The following is a 17775-nucleotide window of genomic DNA, read 5'->3' as shown; positions in this document are numbered from 1 at the left end:
GAGGGAAGATGATGGTGCGTGAGATGGCAGCACTGTTGAAAGAAGTTTCGGATGGGCATGAGATTGACTTTCCCTTTGCGGAAGACGTCACACGGCGACTCGCTTGGTGCAGACGACACCTGCCCGCGGCTGCCGCTGGCGAGGGTGGCCACGATCGTGCCATCAGCATTCCGTTGCCGAACAAGGATGCAGAGGAGCTGGCTTTGCCTTTCTCCCGTCTGTCCGAACCTGCGAACAAAGCTTTCTTTGGGCATACAACAGACGACCATGATCTCCCCATCCCTTCCGTCATGGGCCAAGCACTCCTCGCTCTACCCGTCGATTTGCGTGCGCTATGTGTATCGCGAATCGTAATCACGGGCTCAAACAGCGCAGTTCCCGGTCTCAAGCCTCGATTACTATTGGAACTTTCGGAGGTCATCGCGAAGCGAGGCTGGGATTTTGTCGAAAATTACGGCACTGCCAAAGATCCGTTGCCAGCTCGACTTCGCTCGCGTCAGTTGAGCGCTGCTGCGAAACCACTGCCAAATGTCGATGGGCCGACGCCTACTCGAGATCGGGTACACGATGACATCTCCGATCGACTTTCGCAGCAGGTTCTCCATACGAGTATAAAAGATAAGGAGAAAGTAGTCAAAGGCGTTGTAAGAGGTGTAGAGTCCCTAGGCGCGTGGTCCGGAGCTAGCTTAGTAGCAAGCATGAAAGTAAAGGGCGTCACCGAAGTTGAGAGGGAGGAGTTACTGAACGGTGCATGGAGGGAGAAAGTTTTATCGTGAGAGGCAATCCCATCCACACAATGAAGTCCAAGTTTCGAACACTCAGAGACATAAGTCTGATGGTACGGAATGGCTGACACCGTCAATGCCTGGTCATATGCCATTAGAATCTCTTCAACCGCCTACAAAACGCGTACCTATAATTTCGTATCGCTAGCATGTGATCTGCTGGGATCTCAGCGACCACAACCCTAACCCTAACAACACTTGAGTATCTGGCCCACTGCATCGTCGATCTCACATACAACAGCTCCATAAGTAGGGTGATATACAGAAACTACCTATCAGATCCTCCGAGATATCAGTGAAGTCATGATCGATATGTGGAAACAGCTTGATTGAATGGCCGCTGCCGGGTTGCCGCAAATCGTCAGAGAGTCGTGACACAACAAAGAGATCGGCCGGGTTTCGTGCATGCACGTCCACCTCAACGGCGTCATTTTCGTTGATGTAGCCGAAACATACCTTTGAATATAACGTCTGAGCGCACCGAGCTGATACAGCACCAAATTAGATTATCATACATTATGTCTGACTTAAATCGTAGAACCAGCGTAAAGCCAATCTAAATCCCGCATGAACAAGGCGCCGTATATTATGAAGACCCCAACAACTCTACCGTAAGTCCAGCTTCGATCAATTCAGATCCACCAATTCATTAGCCACAAAAAGGACAAGAGTGTAGACCATCGACAGAGCCGCCCTCCCGTACCGCCACCCGCCAGCCGCCGTCCGGCTCGGCATTCTCGCTTCCGGCTTGGGATACGCGAGCCCAGTCTTCTCATCTCGATCGAGGAGCTCCTCGCGATCAGGTTGAGTAGGCGGCCAGAAGGTGTACGTAATGGGAGTCAGTGCGGATGCGACAAATTGCAGCCAGAATAGTGGCGGCCAGCCCATCCGGGTGATGAGGAAAATGAGTTGCTCCCTGGTGGTTGTGAGGATAGTAGTGTCCCATAGATTTGGGATATCTTCAGAGCTGAAGGTGCGAGCGAAGTTGAGTGCAACGCCGGCGACACACGCGGAGACGAAGATCAAGTGCACGATGGCATGATGAGAGAAGAGCGTGACTCTGAGTCTGCGTAAAAGCGGCGCTCGGTCAGCTGCAGATCGCTCTTGAAGGTCGCTGGAGATGCTGCCGGAAGCCTTGAAGCCTGTAGCGACGCCACCAAGCGCTTTCGGTAGGATGAAAGACCGCATGAAAGCGACGAAGTAGTCTACTCAAGTCAGTCGATCGTCAAGCTTCCAGATTGAGAGCAACTTACACGGACTCAACCATTGCTCCATCTCAGAGTCGTACGAAGCCATGCGGACATCATACGAGGTGAAGTCGTTGCCCTTACCGGCAATGGCACCCATGACGCCGTTGTGAAGCCAATGACAGGCACTCCAGATCGATACGAGGCGGATGAGGATCTTCAGCTGAGACCCTGTCGCCCAGAAGACCAACGGGCTGCCCGAAAGCAGCACAAATGGGATGATGATGTAGCTCAGCGCAATGGGGATCTGGACAAGCTGTCGCAGGTCAAACGCAAAGCCTGCTAGCCTTTGTCGAAGGTTAAGATGTTTTGCGCGGGAGCCCATGCGGAGTTTGAAAAGCATGGCAGTTTGAATGTGGCCGATCCACTGCATTACCAAATCAGTACTTATGGGCAACGAGCTTCACCATTGCCATCGACTCACCCAGCGGGTTCGCTGCTTGACGTGTCCAAGATAAGACTCCGGTACAGATCCATACTGTACAGCTTCGGCAACAAAGGCGGTCTTCCAACCAGCCCCAAGTAGCGTTGCAGAACAGCATACGTCTTCCGAGAGGGACTCCGTGGGGAAACCTCCAATGGATTCAAGAGCAGCACGACGCATGACATAGCCAGAACCTAGGCAATCTGCATGGCCTAAAGCATCGTTGATGACTTCCGTCATGCCGGCGAAATGTGCCATCGTTTGAGTCAATGGATCATTCAGAGGAATGTCATAGAACGTCTGAAGCGTCAGATCAGTTTCTTTATCCCAAATCGTTTGAGCATTTTACTTACCTGAGGCGGGCAGACCATAGCACATTTGGGATCAGCATCGATGTGCGGTACCAATGTGCGTAGCCAATGCGGCTCAGGAATCATGTCTGCATCCAGTCCTGCAACATATTGGCCCCACGGTGCCAGCTCAACACACATCGGGACTCCGTGTTCGATACCAAGATCAACTGTACTGCCGGTTGCATCGGTGTCGGTCGCTATGACGGTCTGCGGTGACTCGGACTCCTTCTCATTCACAACAAGACCTTCCTTCGAATTCGGGACGGAGAAGGACAGTGGATGCAAAGACCCAGAGTAGCTGAGCCCAGCGTTTAGGTTCCCGGCTTTGTAGTCTTTCACCGGACCTTTGATACGCGCAGTGTAATGCAATTGAGTATGCTGCAGCGCGTGTGCCTCGACGGCAGTTCGCAAAGGCTTGGAAGCACCATCGTCACAGACGAAGATACGGTATTTGTCGGCAGGATAGTCAAGCACACAAGCAGCTCGAATGGTATCCATTACGACGTGGACATCCTCATTGCAGGTTGTGATCAGCACATCGATGTTCGGTACATCGTCGCCGGTGAGGTACTCCTTCTCGCGCTTCGCTGGCTTGATTGCGAGTAATCGGAGAATGTATGGAATTGCATTGGGGACTGGAGATATTAGCGTCGTGCTAGTCTCTTGCTGTATTGTTGTCATAAGTACTTACGTAGAATGACGATCTCTAAACCGAAGAAGACCCAAGGTAGCGCGATAGTGCGAAGTCCGTTCGTCCTGACGTCGTGATCGGGATGCTCGTGTTGAACTCGCTGAGCAGTAGCAAGGTAGTAAAGGCGAAAGACGAGATATGTGATCAAAGAAGAAAAACTCAGCAAAGCTGTCGGAGGCATAGCCAACCAGAGGCATGATTTAAGGTCCGGCATATTGCCACACAGAAAATTGAAAAAGGAAAGAAGCTGGTATCAACGAAAGACTGCTTGATTGCTTCACTTACGAGCGTTTCCAATTGGGTTTTATAGATCTTCGACGGACCAAGTCCTATAACATCGTCGCTGATCCCCCACGGGCATGGAGTGCAACAAAGGAGTCTTCGACAAAAGCACTCTGTTGCACATGCTGAACAGAGATACGCACTGTCGATAGTAATTCGATTAAGGTCGTGTTAGCGTGTGGATCATGGCCGGTGCGCCCAGCATGGATCCTTCAGGTAGGGCCCAGCCATTTGGAAGCGGCAGCCTACAGGTTACAACCAGGCCTTCCACAATGTGATGGCGATAAAAGTTCAGGGAAGCGATTATTTTGGCACCAAATGCCTACATAACGTCCCACTGGCAAGCCTTAGATTCGTTTCTCTGGCCATCCTTTCAACATGGCCCAGCCGGTGATGATAGTCGAAGGAGGAGGTACGTGCAGACGTGGCGTGGTGAGCGGCGCTCAAGACGCAGCAGTCACGATCGCACACGGATAGCAAGCTCGGTCAATATTTTACAAAGCATGGAGGCACATTGACGTTCGCGCGATGTGCTTGGATCGTGGGTGATGTAAAGACGTTGGTTGAATTGTGCGCTCAGGAGTTCGGGCAAAAAATGGGGCTTTCGGCTCCGCTCGGCCTGACCCTTTTCTTCGCATACAGCAACGAGGCCAGATACCAACAAACACCTCGCGCCACTAACATTGGGCTTTCAGCGTCTGAGCTTTGATATAACACTCTTAAATATTGCGTGATATGCATCTGGTGAGAGGGAAGAGGTAACTCAAGGGCCTGGGCTGTTCAGCAGCTTATCTTTCATGCTCTTGGACAGTTCGGAGCACCCTAATGAGGTGCTGGCGCCACGAGGTGCGTCTCCATCATATCACATACCGACAGCTCGAAGTTCAGCATATGTTGGGCACGTGTCACTCTCTGGATGCGGTTGTGTTCACTGGAAACCTGCAAGGACCGACATCTTCGCTGAGACATGTGGATACTCTGTGACGGACGGATCGGACAAATCCGATACTTCATTGAGATAACGGAACTATCTCAGTAATGCTTGGACAGGATTCGTTTGCTGCCTTCATGCCATGGTTCGATAAATGCGCATGTCAAGGCATCGCAACTGAGCAACGGCGAAACCTCCCGCAAGCACGATCTAGTCCTGTTCGTTGGTGGGACCGGTTTTACCGTAGTATGGCGCCTCCACTCCGTAGCCCATGTTGTACACTTTGCTATATTGCAGCTTCCAGGCTCCGCCTTCCAGGACCCAGATGTCTTCGCATCTGTAGAACACACGGTATGTTTCCTTGATGTCATCCAGGGCATTCTCAACCCAGCGAGACCTGGTGATGCTGTGATTCTGTCAGCAGGCATCCTTTGCGTGTGGCAACAGCAGCAAGCATACTAGGTGCTTGTCTTCGCTTTCTTCGGTGAGATCAAATCGAGGAGCAAAAGATTGGAGACGATCGCTTCGACCTTTGCTCCCTCGCCGTTGGCACGAAGACCAGCGACGGTTTCGGTGAGGCCCTCGGTCTTGCCGCCATACTCGCCCAGATCAGTCGCGTCGTAGATGATGTCTTGGGTCATGACCTCATCAAGGGCGGCATAGTCCTTGGTGGAGAGCAAATAGGCCAATTTGTGTTCGGACTGACTGAGGCTTTCGATCACCCAACCGTTGGATGATGTATCTTTGACGGGAGGCAGAGCTTTGGCGCTAAGGGCCAGAAGCAGGAAGCTCGCAACGATCGAAATTGCATGCATGGTGACTGGAGCGGAGTGATGTTTTCGACTCAGGAAGGCAGGCTAAGGTAGTTCTTGACAAGAAATGGGCAGAGTGGTGCAATAACGCGAGACTTTATAGACGTCTCTTTGTACTTCTGCGGGATGGCTTGGATCCTGTTGTCATGAGACACTGGCCAAAGTCTTCTTTTGTGCCGATGCCTCGTCAGCTTACCTGTTAGGGATATTGAGATGAGTGCCAAGTTCTTATGCTTCCGACCCACATGAGGCTTGCGTTCGAGGGAAATCATGATATGCATTAGGCTGTTACGCCGAATAATCGTGAGCAGACAGCTTGCTGGTTGATACTGGAGATTTGCATGAGCGTACAGTCGTTCATGACGGTTTTTCAAAGCGTCCCTTTTGACTTCAATCTCATGACTGATAACCTCCTTGGAGCAATGCCGCACCGAACAGGTGGTACATGACCCGCAAAGCCATCCTGCAGCCACATTGACAAAATCGTGTCGCACTGCTTCCGGCGAGCATCAATGTTATGCGACTGGTCCGGGGTCGTCAGAGGCCGCATCGATCCCCCTCGTAAATGTTTGTAAAGATTGATTGACGTATACGAATGGAAAATACAATTGTTAGGGGCCAGACTTCGGAAGATTTGACGAATATGCTTCATGAAGCAATAGTTTCTGTAAACACCAGAGAATTTTATTTTCGCTTCCTCCCTTCTTACACCGAGTCGATGCGTGCTTCCATGGAAATAACCTTCATTGTTGCAGATATCTCAAGCTGCATGCAAGGACAAGATTGAAGGCTGTCCCTGGCAGCCGACACCTGTGGAATAACTTGCAACCAGGTGGCTGCTTACGCATGCTACCTGTCCAATGAAGTCTCGGAAAGAGGCTGCAATCGGTGTGGAGGATTCCGCTTTTGCAGATGATGGCATTCAGCTACCTGCAGTGGACTCGTCGACATAAACGAAGCGGAACCATTTTCCGCGTGATATTTCATCGAGTACAGGGCTGCGCCGCATCATTTCAACTGCATCAGCCGACAATAGAAGCCCGGGGTACCGTAATGCACATGCCTGCGTTTAGTATTTTGCATCGAGAAAGGTAAGCTGTCGACGCTCAGGAAGACCGAAGTACGCCAGTAGGGACCCCGGAAAGGAGGTCTGGAATCATCATGCAGTAAAGTATACAGGAAAACTAGGGCGCTTACAAGGCTCTAGACAAGCACCCTCTCATCAAAAGCTCCGCCAAGACCCCTCGAAGGAGCCTTTCAGGGCATGACAGAGTGGTGAAGTATGCTTTGAATAAAGTGACCCTAGCATGACCAAGACTGCAAAATTCTGTCATGACGCTCGGATTAGACAAAGACCCACGTGGTCGGATGCAGAGACAGCTGTATTCGGGTATGCACGTTGGTTTCGCCGCGAGGAGCATGTTCGCTCCTAGCACAGGCTGGCCACCTGCAGCTCCGAATACCACGTGCTCTCTGCACTTGTGGAGCAAAAAGCTGGTCTCACCATCCTAGCACGCGTTCCGTTGGCGTATTTGTCCAGATCACAAGGCGTTCGAAGAGTGATAGAATTTTGGCTGCGATTTCTTGAAGGTCTAGTGGGAATCCGAAGATCGGACCAACTTGAAGGAACTGGAACTTAGCCTGGAGGTCCTAGCGTCCTTACTGGAGCCAATCAGCGTACGGTATCTTCGAAGGACGAAAGCCTCGCGTATCACGTTGTCCTTTTCGTTTCCTGGTTCTTCCCATCGAAATGTTCTGGTTCTATGGGCCATGAATGCCTCCTTCTTTACCAGCAATGTGGCGCTATCGATCAATTGCCTCGCCACGTAGTTCCTCGTATGAAGATGACGATTGGCCTCTTGTTGGGCGGAACACCGACCCATGCAGCTGGACGTGATAATGCAGCCATCATGCAGCCGACGCGGCAAATGCTGCGCAGGAGCTTCCGCAGTCGTCGGCTGACATGACGCTTTTGGTGTGGTTATGAAAACCCGATCAGGCTGAGCGCACACCTCACAGCATCTAGTTTCTCAAGACGTAAGGCCCAACGCTGGTTTGGGATCAGGGTGCTCAACATTACACGTCAGAATGGAGGAGCCTCAAACAAGGGCAGAGTCAGGAGCACGCTACTCTTCAAATGTGGCGCAGGGCCAAGCTAGAGTGCACTATGGCAACAACTACATCGAGCATCAAAGTATCACCAACGTGGCCAGCAATTCAGAGCGGCCCACCGCCGGTGGTCAGCTGCTTGACTTTGTCGAAGCCCTGAAGTTCGGTTTCATGGACTTTCGCCTAGACAGTATCGACCCGCCACACGCAGACACCTGCACCTGGCTTTTCCAGAGGCCTGAGTATAGTAGGTGGCGCGATTCTACGTACCGCGAGACTAACTCCAACCTGCTATGGATCAAGGGCAAAGCTGGGTCGGGCAAGTCGACCATAATGAAATGTGCTTATGAGTACATCAAAGTAGCTCACCCAAACGAAACGGTCATCTCGTTCTTCTTCAACGCCCGCGGCCATGAGCTTGAGAAATCTGTGGAGGTAATGTACCGATCTATTTTGTCACAGGCCCTACAGTCTTTCCCGGCCCTCCGCTCAATGTTCCCCTCACATGCACCTCCGGATGTCGCAGAAAAAGGGTGGCCAGTGCAATTGTTGCGGAATCTCTGGAGAAAAGCCTTTTCAAACCTAGGAGAATCGCGCCACCCTATCAATATGTTGATTGACGCTCTTGACGAATGTCCGGAGGAGGAGATACGGGAGGCACTCGAGCATTTTGAAGAATTCGGTCAACAAGCACACGCCCGGAATTGGCAACTGTACATCTGTCTGGCGAGCCGCTACTATCCGCAAATAACCCTTCGAAAATGCGAAGAGATTCGTCTTGACGAGCAGACAGGGCAGATGCGCGATATCTCGGAGTACGTGAAGAATAAGCTCAAACTCCGCAATGGAGCATTCAGCCAGGAACTTGGAAAGCTCATTTGTCACCGATCTTCGCAAGTCTTCCTCTGGGTCGTGCTTGTCGTACGCAGGCTTAATGGAAAAGCTGACCGCGGCTGTACTCGGTCTGAACTGATTGCAGCCCTCAATGACATCCCAGAAGAGCTTGAGGGACTGCTTGCATACATCATCGAAGACCCTGACGATCGCCTGATTCGCACTGTTCAGCTTGTTTCACTTGCTCGGGCCTCACTCAACGTTGCAGAACTGTACTCTGCAGTACGTCACAGTACCGACCGATTCCAGGGGTCCAATGTGGAACGCGAATATACCGTGCAATATGATATGGAATCCTTTATTCTCAACGCCTCGAGAGGGCTCGTGGAATTCGCTGCATCTGGGTCCAATTACAGAGCACAATTCATTCACGAATTTGTCAGAGAATACATGCTCGACGCTGGTCTTGCTCAAATCACTAATCGCAAGAAAGAGACCGCGGTAGGGTGCAGCCATGCGGATCTGGCAAAGTGCTGCCAGACGTACTTGTCACCGAACGCAGGGAAGTCCGTGGCCGATACAAGATTCATTCCCAGAAGGTATTTCTTTTTGTCGTACGCCATGCACCAGGTCTACTACCACATGGAAGGTGCTTACGTTGGTGGATGCCTAGACCTCGAGTGCCTTGATCAATTCCCGTGGCGGACTTGGATCATCAGGAAAAATCGCAAGAGACATGGATCGGAGGTCGAGTTAGCTGAAAATTCGACTACTTTTGTCTATCTAGCTTTCCAGTATGGCTGCAAATTGCTCGCTCGAGCCATTTTGCAACGCTACGCGCAGGCCCGTCTCCCCCCTGACCTCGACCATGGTTCTGCACTATCCCCTATGATCACATCAGGTCAATGGGACGCCAAAATCGACCTGAACGCGTTCTGCGGAGGCCAGCATCGCTATCTAATCACTGCAGCACATGCATGGGGGGACCCCGAGGACGTGCGATTGCTCCTAGAAAACGGAGCAGATCCCAACCCGCCACATTCTGAACCTCTATTGGCCGCTTTATTGTCCGGCGACCTAGGAAATGCACGTATTCTTTTACAGTACGGTGCATCTTCAGACAGTGTTCTGCAACAGCGGAGAAGAGTGGTTGACCGTGCAGTGCTATATGGTGATGTTGAGTTACTAGAATTACTTCTCCAGCTTGGGGCGGACGCTGGTGTCCGGATCGGTGAAGGGCTCCCAGTACCAATACTGGCGTACGCTACGCGAACAGATCGAAAAAATCGGCATGGCTTTGTCGGTGTAATGGCGAAGTTTGGGGAAATACCACAGTGGAGCGTAAACGACTGTCGGGATCATGACGATCCTTTCAAGGCGGCCGCCCGAAACTGCACTGGAGAAACTTTGCAGGTGATCTTGGATACCCAGGTCAATCCCCCGCAGCTTCTCTACGATACGCGGTTATCCGCAGCTGTCGAATATTTGAATGCGGAAGTTTTGCCGCTGCTGCTCTCGAGAGGCGGAGATGCGAACGTAAGGGACCTTTTCGGGTGTACACTTTTGCACAAGCTGGCTTCTCGGCAGGATCCCTGGGCAACACGCTCGAACCACCTTGGTAGTTCTTTGGATCTCCGTGTTTCCATCTCTCGGATGCTGCTAGAAGCTGGAGCAGATGCAAACGCCGTTGGCGGAAAGTATGACACTGCTCTCATTGCGGCATCGGCTAACGACGACTCTGAACTGGTGCAACTCTTGCTGAAACATGGGGCGAACATGCACTACAGGTCTGGAAAGTACGGCACGGCGCTAGAAGTTGCGCGGAAGACAAGGCTTGTGACTGTCGTGCGATTGCTCCAAGACTGGACTTCCTCGACGCCGTCGGACGCAGATTCAGATACAACAGGGCCTAGCTAGGCCACACTCACGAACCACAAACAACCCTACAGCCCGAACTCCTCCAAAACCCACCCCACCGCCCTCTCAGCAACCGCATAAACCAGCGTCTGCAAATTCGCCCTCGGCAGCAACGGCACAACACTCGCGTCCACAACCCTCAATCCCCGAACCCCGTACACCCTAAACTTCTCATCCACCACGCCCCCATTCTCCCTCGGCAACATCGCACACGTCCCCGCGGGGTGATACTCGCTCTGCACCAGCCTCCTAATCTCACTATGCACATTCTCATCCGTCAACCGCTCATACGCCGGCTGCAGAACCGTGCCGTTGCCCACGAGTAAATCCGCCAGCGGCGGCGTGCGCGCGAGCACGTCCTGGACGTGCAGGGCGATGTGCGAGAGCGCGAGGACGTCGGCGGGGTGCGAGAGGTAGTTGGGGTTGATCTCTGGGTGTGCGGAGGCGTTGGACGACGTGATGTGCACTGCTCCGCGGGAGAAGGGGTGTTCGAGGACGGCGAGGATGGTGAAGTAGTTTCCTGCCGTGGGCGCGGCGAAGAGCTTGGTCGTGTCGTTGGCGAAAGCCGGGTTCATGCCGCTGGCGGTGTTCATGTGTTGGGCGGCGGCTTCGTGGGGGGAGAGGAGGTTGCGTTCGGTTATGTCGTGTTGGGCTGCGAGGCCGGGGTGGGTGGTGTTGGAGGTCAGGGCTTTGATGTCTTTGGCGAAGGCGGCGTATGTTTCATTTGAGGGGATGACTTGGGCCATTGAGAGCAGAGCTCCGCCGAGGGCCACAGTAGCCAGCGGGCCTGTGGCGTTGGCGAGGTACTCGTCGAACGCCGCGTTGAAGATCGTTTCGTTCGCTAAGTCGTCTAGTGTGAAGATGCCGGGGTTGACTTCGAAGCCCAGCGGCATATAAACGTGGTCTTGCAGATTCTCGCCGACGTTCTCGTTGCAGACGACTGGTTCGATGCCGGCGGCGCACAGGACGTCTTCGGGACCAATGCCTGATATCTCGAGGATCTGCGGCGATCCGAAGCTACCGGCGCTGAGGATTACTTCGTGTTTTGCGCCGATGGTGTGAGACGTGCCGTTGATTGAGAAGCTGACGCCCGTCGCTTTCGGGACATGTTCTTCTGTATCGAAGTTGACTTTAGAGACGTGCGCGCTCGTGAAGACGTGCAGATTTGTCCTGTTGCGGGCAGCTCGAAGGTAAGTCGTAGCAGCGTAGCTACGAGTATTCGTCTCGCGATCCATGTTCGTCAGGATCGTATATCCTCCAAGCGCCTCGCCATCTCTAGGGTCAGAAGAGATTCCCAGACCCAGAGCATCGTACGCTCGAGGCCACGCCTCATCGAGCGGAGAATACTCGCCTTCGTTAGGGAAGCCATTGCGGATCTCACCGTTCTGCCCATGAAGCTCCGGGTCCACAACCGACAAGTCAAGATCCTCCCCAACAGCCTGCGCCGGCTTCGTAAAATTCTCAGCCTTCAAGTAAAACGGCGCGAGCTCCTCCCACGACCACCCGTCATTCCCCAGCTCGCCCCAATCGTCAATATTCCGCTGCGATGCATGCGTATACGCAAGATAATTAATCGCGCTGGAACCTCCGAGCTGTTTGCCTCTCGGATGGCCAATGACTCTGTCGTTTGCGCTGGCCTGGGGCGTCGTCGTGTAGATCCAGTCGTAGTCTGGGTTCCCGTAGAGAGCGGTCAGCAAGCCGGGAGCGAGCACGTTGACGTCGTCGGAGCGGTCTACGCCGGCTTCGAGGACGGCGACGGAGATAGAGGGGATCTCGGTGAGGCGGGAGGCGAGGACGAGACCTGCTGTGCCGCCGCCGCAGATGACCTGGGCAAGCCGTTAGAAGGAGCCGTTGAGTTGCGATCGAGCCTGGCAATGGGAGACTCACATAGTCGTACGTTCCCAATGACGTGACGTTAGACATCTCGACTATCAACTACCGAAACGGCGTGTCCAAGAGTGAAAGACATGTGGTTGGGGCACGCCAATGGTGAATAGTAATGGCCAACGAGTCAGGTCCCAGATCCTCTACAGGGCCACTCCATGCTTCCAAGATCGTCGTGCGGAGACTGGCGCGCCTCTAAAGCTTCCTGAGCCCTAGCGTGCAGATAACGATTCAGGTTTCGATTCTTCAAGGAAAACTTGCATGTTAAAAACAAGAATGCGCAAGGGTGATTGTATCTTTTAGACAAGAATTGCGAAGTGATCCGTCTTGAGGCGCAATGTTGCACAGGAGCTTCGCTTCGCTCCCTACGCAAGATATCGGAAAGGAGAAAAACAGAGCAAAAGATTGCACAGACCAGAATAATGTCAATGGCCAAACCGAATGTCAGTCATCTCGATTTCATCATTCAATCGTCTACCCCATCAATCATTCAATCATCACCCTTGCCCCTAAACTTCCACCTCACGCAAACTTGACCTCCCCCGCCTTCCCACTCGACATCATCCAATCCATACACTTCTCCGTCTCCCTCTGCATGACATCCGTCGCCTTCTCAATCAAGCCCGTCAGCCCCGTGGTGCCCGCGTTCTTCGCCAAAAACTCCCGGTAAGGATCATTGATGACATCGTTAATATTGCACTTCGCGATCCCGCACCCCACATTCTCCCTCAGCAACTTCCCCTCATCGCTGCCAAACCACGCCGCGCCAGCACCGTGCAGCACGAGCTCCACGCGCCCCTTCGTCGACTCCCGAATACTCCTCAGGCGATCATACTGCAGCTGCGGGCCCTGCGGGCCGTACTTCCCGTGGACGTTCCCGAACGCGGGCGCGAGCCAGTCGATGCCGGTGGCGATGAACTCGTCGGCCTGCTCGGGGGTGGTGAGGATGCCCTCGAGCTCTGCGGTGTCGGCGACGCCGTCTTCGCCGCCGTTGATGCGGCCGGGCTCGGCTTCGGTGATGATGCCGCGCGCGTGGCAGTAGGTCGTCAGCTCGGCGGTGAGGCGCAGGTTCTCGTCTTTTTCGTAGTGGGACATGTCGACCATCTTTTTTGGCACAGATCGTCAGTAAACTTTGACGGCTAAGAGGACGAAGATGCCGCTTACAATCCCATCAAACCCCCCCAAGTCCGCCGCTCTCTTGACCATCTCCGGGCTCTGGCAGTGGTCCATGTGCACGGCGACGGGGACTTTGGCATTGCGGGCGGCTTCGGCGGCGGCGTGCAGCAGCAGGCCGTCGGCGTACTCGATGGCCCAGGGGAAGAGCTGCAGGATGACGGGCGAGTTCTTGGCCTCGGCGGCGCGCACGCTGGCGATGATGCCCTCGAGGTTGTACAGGCACATGGCGGGGACGGCCCAGCCGCCGGCGGCGGCGGCGTCGACGATGGCTTTGGCGCGGTTGGAGGTTGGCTTAGGCATTGCGGATGTAGTGTGGTGGGGGTTGTGTTGGAGGGGTAAGAGAAAGAGATGATGTGTTTTAAGAGTCAAGAAGGAAAGTGTCTGTCGCGAGCAATTCGAAAATCAATGGGGTCTATTGGTGAGGTTGATTGAATACCCGAGGGCAGGTTGGGTGGCTAAATGCAGGAAGCCGGTGATGGCATTGCGAGGTCACGTCGGCAACTGAAGTGGGCGAAGATGCGTCGGGCCCACATTCGCCCGATGTAGCGAGGGGTTGTATTTGATGTTTGTTCTTGTGGAGCAGATTGACGATGAACGCTCGGTGGCTTGCCTTGGTGCTAGTGGTGACTTGGGGCTCACACAGAAATTGTGAGTCGACGTCGGTGTCCAACGATGCAGTCGCATATTGTCCCCCCAAAAAAAGTCCACCAGCATTAAGAACGTACGGCGATGTCGCTGCCGGGAAGGGAGCAGCTGTGGACAGCACCGATAGCCGGAGAGAAGAGCAAAGACCGGTCGCCGGATCCAGCGGGCGGGCTCGGCGGGGCTCTGCGTACCTGATGCCTCAGGCTGCAGTGTATCCAGCGTGGAGATGGCGTCTGTGAGCGTCGGCTGCAGCGCTGCACGTGTGTCGCGTCGGGCTCAGGGTTCGATAGCCGGGGCTGTCGCGCGCATTTTACCCAGCGCGCCAGGCACATGACGGAGCCCTGGGAGCATGGATTGCAACATGCCCGCCCGTTTTTTCTGTGAAGAGCGCGACTGGAGATGCGTCTCCACCCGTAGTCTCACTGCGCCGTTGCCCTCATCTCGCTTAACGTATATCACATCGTGAACTGCATACAAAACCTCAGGCTTCTCCCACTGCGTCACTTGTCGCCGCATCGCTCCTGCCGCGTCGCTGTCGTCACTCCTGCACCTTCCTCCGCGCTGAGCGGCCACCTGCATTTGTTCGTTCAGCCCTCTGCATCTGCATCTGCACTCCGCCCCCTTTGACGCCTTCTTGTAACACCAGCGCCAAACTATCCCGGAGAAATAGCAATTGCTGCCTGCCGACGGTCACCACCTTGTTTGCGCCTCCTGCGCCGTCCAAACGGTCTTGCGACTCTGGCGCGCTAAACGCCGGCTACGACCTGTCACGCCTGCGAAATGAGCGTCGCATAGCGACATATGCTGTTATTTTCGCTCCTTGAAACGAAACCTCAAGGATCACCCGCGGATTTGTGACTGCTCGCAAATTCATAGTCATGGGGAGACAGCCGGACGTGGTGATCATCGCCAGGTAAATCGCGACCTGTCGTATCCATCCCGGCAACAATAGGCTGACACCCTCTTAGGCACGGCGCACGCCTGGACGCCGCCGACCAGAACTGGCACCTTTCAACACCAACTCCTTACGATCCTCCCCTGACCTATGGCGGCTGGGCGCAGTGTCGCGCACTCGGCCTGCGCATCGCAAACCTGCTGCATGCCCGTGAGCAGTCTCTGAACAGTGTCACAAATGACCCGACGAATCCGGACGGCGACGTGAGCAGAAAGAGGAAGCGGAGAAAGCACAAGGTCGTCATACACACCTCGCCGTTCTTGCGATGCCTGCAGACCAGTGTAGCCATCTCTGCCGGTCTGGCACAATACGACCCGGCCCTGTCCTCCACCTCCACAACGAGCAAAAGCAGGACACCCAGTAGCATGTATTCTGCATCGCCACGCTTACGGGCTGCGGATGGTCTAGGAACGTCTCCAAAGCTGGCACCGATCGTCGAGCCTAGAAAGGATTTCGCCCACGAAATTGCGCGCAAGTCGCTTTCCGAGCAGCACCTACCAAATCCAAAATCGAAGCTTCGTGTCGACGCTTTCCTAGGCGAATGGTTGAACCCGCAGTACTATGAGCAGATTACTCCGCCGCCACCTAGTGCTCTCATGGTCGCAACCGCTAAGGGAGAGCTTATGCAAAATGAGCACATCGACGTCTACACTCCAACGATTAGCAACAAGAGCTCGACAAATAATCTGTGGGGAGGTGGAGGAAAAGCCGCAGGCTCCCAAGGTGGTTCGGACGAGTGGAGCCATGTGAGAGACGCATTGCCCGCCCCAACAGCTAGACGGGATCGTGCGACCAGCGTTACTAGCGGTGGTAGCAGCGACACTGGCTCTGGTAGGCGCAGTCCCTTCAGGCCAGGCCACGTCTTGCACTCCCAGCCATCAACACTGCCAAGACGTGAGACGACCGCTTATGTGCCGCCCACACCTTCGTACGCTGTTTCTACTTCCGATCATATTCCTAGGGGTTATGTGGCGCATGCTAGGAACGCGACTGTCAATGTGGATTACCAGTGGGACTCTTCAAGATATCCGCAGAACTGGGGCGACGGTGGAGAGTATGGCGAAGAATGGAGTTCGATGCACAAGCGATTCAGAAGAGGCTTGAACAACATGATTCACTGGTACAGCCAGAACGACCCTGACGATCGAAACGAAGATGCGCTCGGTATCGAGCAAGCAGATCATGATAACGAAGAAGAAGATGAAGAGCAAGAAGATCTGGTTGTTGTTATGGTCACCCACGGAGCTGGAAGCAATGCGCTCATCGGTGCCATCACGGAACAGCCGGTACTACTAGACGTTGGCATGGCAAGCTTAACAATGGCTGTGAAGAGGGAGGATGCTCCCATGCCCTTACCGCCATCCGATTACGTCGACTCGCCAACGGAGGTTTCGCCTGGACAATCACCAAAAATCGGCACATCTGCTAATGGTGAGCCTCGTGGCAACCAACGCCGCGGCAGCACGATCACGGGCTTGTCGGCCGTCTATGAAATGAAGATTGTTGCTTCCACAGAACATCTTCGGCCTGGGTCTGATCCTGCTCGAGCCGCATCGTCGCCGTTCCCAGTTCGCTCAGGATTGAACAACGATCTGGCGTCTGCACATCCTCGACGCAATGACTCCAATTACTCTGCAGGCTCCACACCTATCATGGCACCCTGGAATCTGCATGATGATCGCGAGCGTCACAAAACCCAATCTTCAGCGCTCGGCAGTATGCGCCGACCTGGCTCAGCAAACAGCGCTGCTCCCATGGGTCTTACTCCAAGCGGAGGTATGCATCGCCGTGCGACTCAGCCGTCTGGCTTGGATCATGAATCGCTGCCTGCTCTTTCTGGTGCTTCAACCCCGAACTCAGTTGGCGGAGGACTCTGGACACCTCCAGCAGGTCGGACCCCGCTGCTCGATGCCAAGCGCGAGAAGGATAATAAAAACACCCTCTTCTCATCTCTCAACGACCAACACCAAACGACATCCGCACCGGGCGATGACATGGTTCTCGACTTCTCCAACTCCCCACCCGACTCTCGCCCCGGCAGCTCCGGCGGCAAGCCAAAGGCCAAACCCCAGCTCCCCGTCCTCGCCCTCGACGGCGCAATCGACCACCCATCCTTCTCGACCACCACCAAACCCACCGACGACTCCCTCTCCCCCACAGCCCGCAAACAATCCCAAGACCTTCCCCCCAACGAACCTCAAGACGCCAACGGCAGCTCCGCCGGCGCTCCTCTGGCTCCCATCCCCAGCGCCGAAAGCGAGCGCGACGTCGTCCCCGAGCTGCCGAGCAAAGACGACACCCAGCCGCCGATGGCTAGCGACAACATCCCTGAGTCTCTCAGCCGGAAATTGAGCCAGAAGGGTCTGTGGGGCAGTAAGCCGAGTGGCGATGAAGTGAAGAGGAGTTGGGTTGGGAAGGCGAAGAGGAGGTGGACGGTTTCGGATCAGGATGGGAATGGTTGAGGGGAGGTGGGAGAAGAGGGGTGTTGTAGGTGGAATGGGTTCAGTCTGTGGTTCAGTTGGCGGAATTGTCATGGACTTTCTTGTTCTTAGCCAGGCGTTCATCATGGCGGATAGGTGTGAGAGTGCCGTCGGACTCACAAATGTCTCTAATGCATGGCCTTCGAGGCATAATCGAAAGCGAAACTTCTCGTCTTCCATTCGAACCGTTTTTGTCTCATAGCTATGACCGTCGGGCCTGCGTATCCCTTCCAGTCACCTTATAACCTCG

The 17775-nt window shown here is 54.3% G+C and overlaps 6 protein-coding genes across 6 annotated transcripts; 2 read left to right on the top strand and 4 right to left on the bottom strand.

The window, feature by feature from the left end:
- Nucleotides 1-1412: 1412 nt before the first annotated feature.
- Nucleotides 1413-3714, bottom strand: WHR41_06466 (uncharacterized protein; the record flags this gene model as incomplete). The annotated part of the gene is made up of 5 exons (XM_069375071.1): nucleotides 1413-1990; nucleotides 2039-2399; nucleotides 2457-2756; nucleotides 2810-3444; nucleotides 3501-3714. 5 exons carry the CDS (start codon nucleotides 3712-3714, stop codon nucleotides 1413-1415), a joined length of 2088 nt encoding a protein of 695 aa, XP_069228218.1.
- A 1209-nt stretch (nucleotides 3715-4923) lies between these two features.
- Nucleotides 4924-5528, bottom strand: WHR41_06465 (uncharacterized protein; the record flags this gene model as incomplete). Its single annotated transcript, XM_069375070.1, has 2 exons — nucleotides 4924-5119; nucleotides 5173-5528. 2 exons carry the CDS (start codon nucleotides 5526-5528, stop codon nucleotides 4924-4926), a joined length of 552 nt encoding a protein of 183 aa, XP_069228302.1.
- A 2085-nt stretch (nucleotides 5529-7613) lies between these two features.
- WHR41_06464 (uncharacterized protein) lies at nucleotides 7614-10385 on the top strand (the record flags this gene model as incomplete). Its single annotated transcript, XM_069375069.1, has 1 exon — nucleotides 7614-10385. The coding sequence occupies one exon, from the start codon at nucleotides 7614-7616 to the stop codon at nucleotides 10383-10385; it is 2772 nt and encodes a 923-aa protein (XP_069228301.1).
- Nucleotides 10386-10411: 26 nt separating this feature from the next.
- Nucleotides 10412-12308, bottom strand: WHR41_06463 (uncharacterized protein; the record flags this gene model as incomplete). The annotated part of the gene is made up of 2 exons (XM_069375068.1): nucleotides 10412-12211; nucleotides 12273-12308. The coding sequence occupies 2 exons, from the start codon at nucleotides 12306-12308 to the stop codon at nucleotides 10412-10414; spliced, it is 1836 nt and encodes a 611-aa protein (XP_069228297.1).
- Nucleotides 12309-12499: 191 nt separating this feature from the next.
- Nucleotides 12500-13875, bottom strand: WHR41_06462 (uncharacterized protein). The gene is made up of 2 exons (XM_069375067.1): nucleotides 13434-13875; nucleotides 12500-13373 (listed from the first exon to the last, which is right to left on the bottom strand). The coding sequence occupies exons 1-2, from the start codon at nucleotides 13743-13745 to the stop codon at nucleotides 12792-12794; spliced, it is 894 nt and encodes a 297-aa protein (XP_069228296.1). The 5' UTR covers nucleotides 13746-13875; the 3' UTR covers nucleotides 12500-12791.
- Nucleotides 13876-14716: 841 nt separating this feature from the next.
- Nucleotides 14717-17704, top strand: WHR41_06461 (uncharacterized protein). Its single transcript, XM_069375066.1, has 2 exons — nucleotides 14717-15003; nucleotides 15059-17704. The coding sequence occupies exons 1-2, from the start codon at nucleotides 14969-14971 to the stop codon at nucleotides 17505-17507; spliced, it is 2484 nt and encodes an 827-aa protein (XP_069228217.1). The 5' UTR covers nucleotides 14717-14968; the 3' UTR covers nucleotides 17508-17704.
- Nucleotides 17705-17775: the final 71 nt, after the last annotated feature.

Source organism: Cladosporium halotolerans (assembly GCF_011745625.1).
Source record: "Cladosporium halotolerans strain TM138-S3 chromosome Unknown Sca21, whole genome shotgun sequence".
NCBI lineage: Eukaryota > Fungi > Ascomycota > Dothideomycetes > Cladosporiales > Cladosporiaceae > Cladosporium > Cladosporium halotolerans.
Note: the sequence above shows the minus strand (reverse complement) of the source record. Positions and strands in the feature narration are given on the sequence as shown.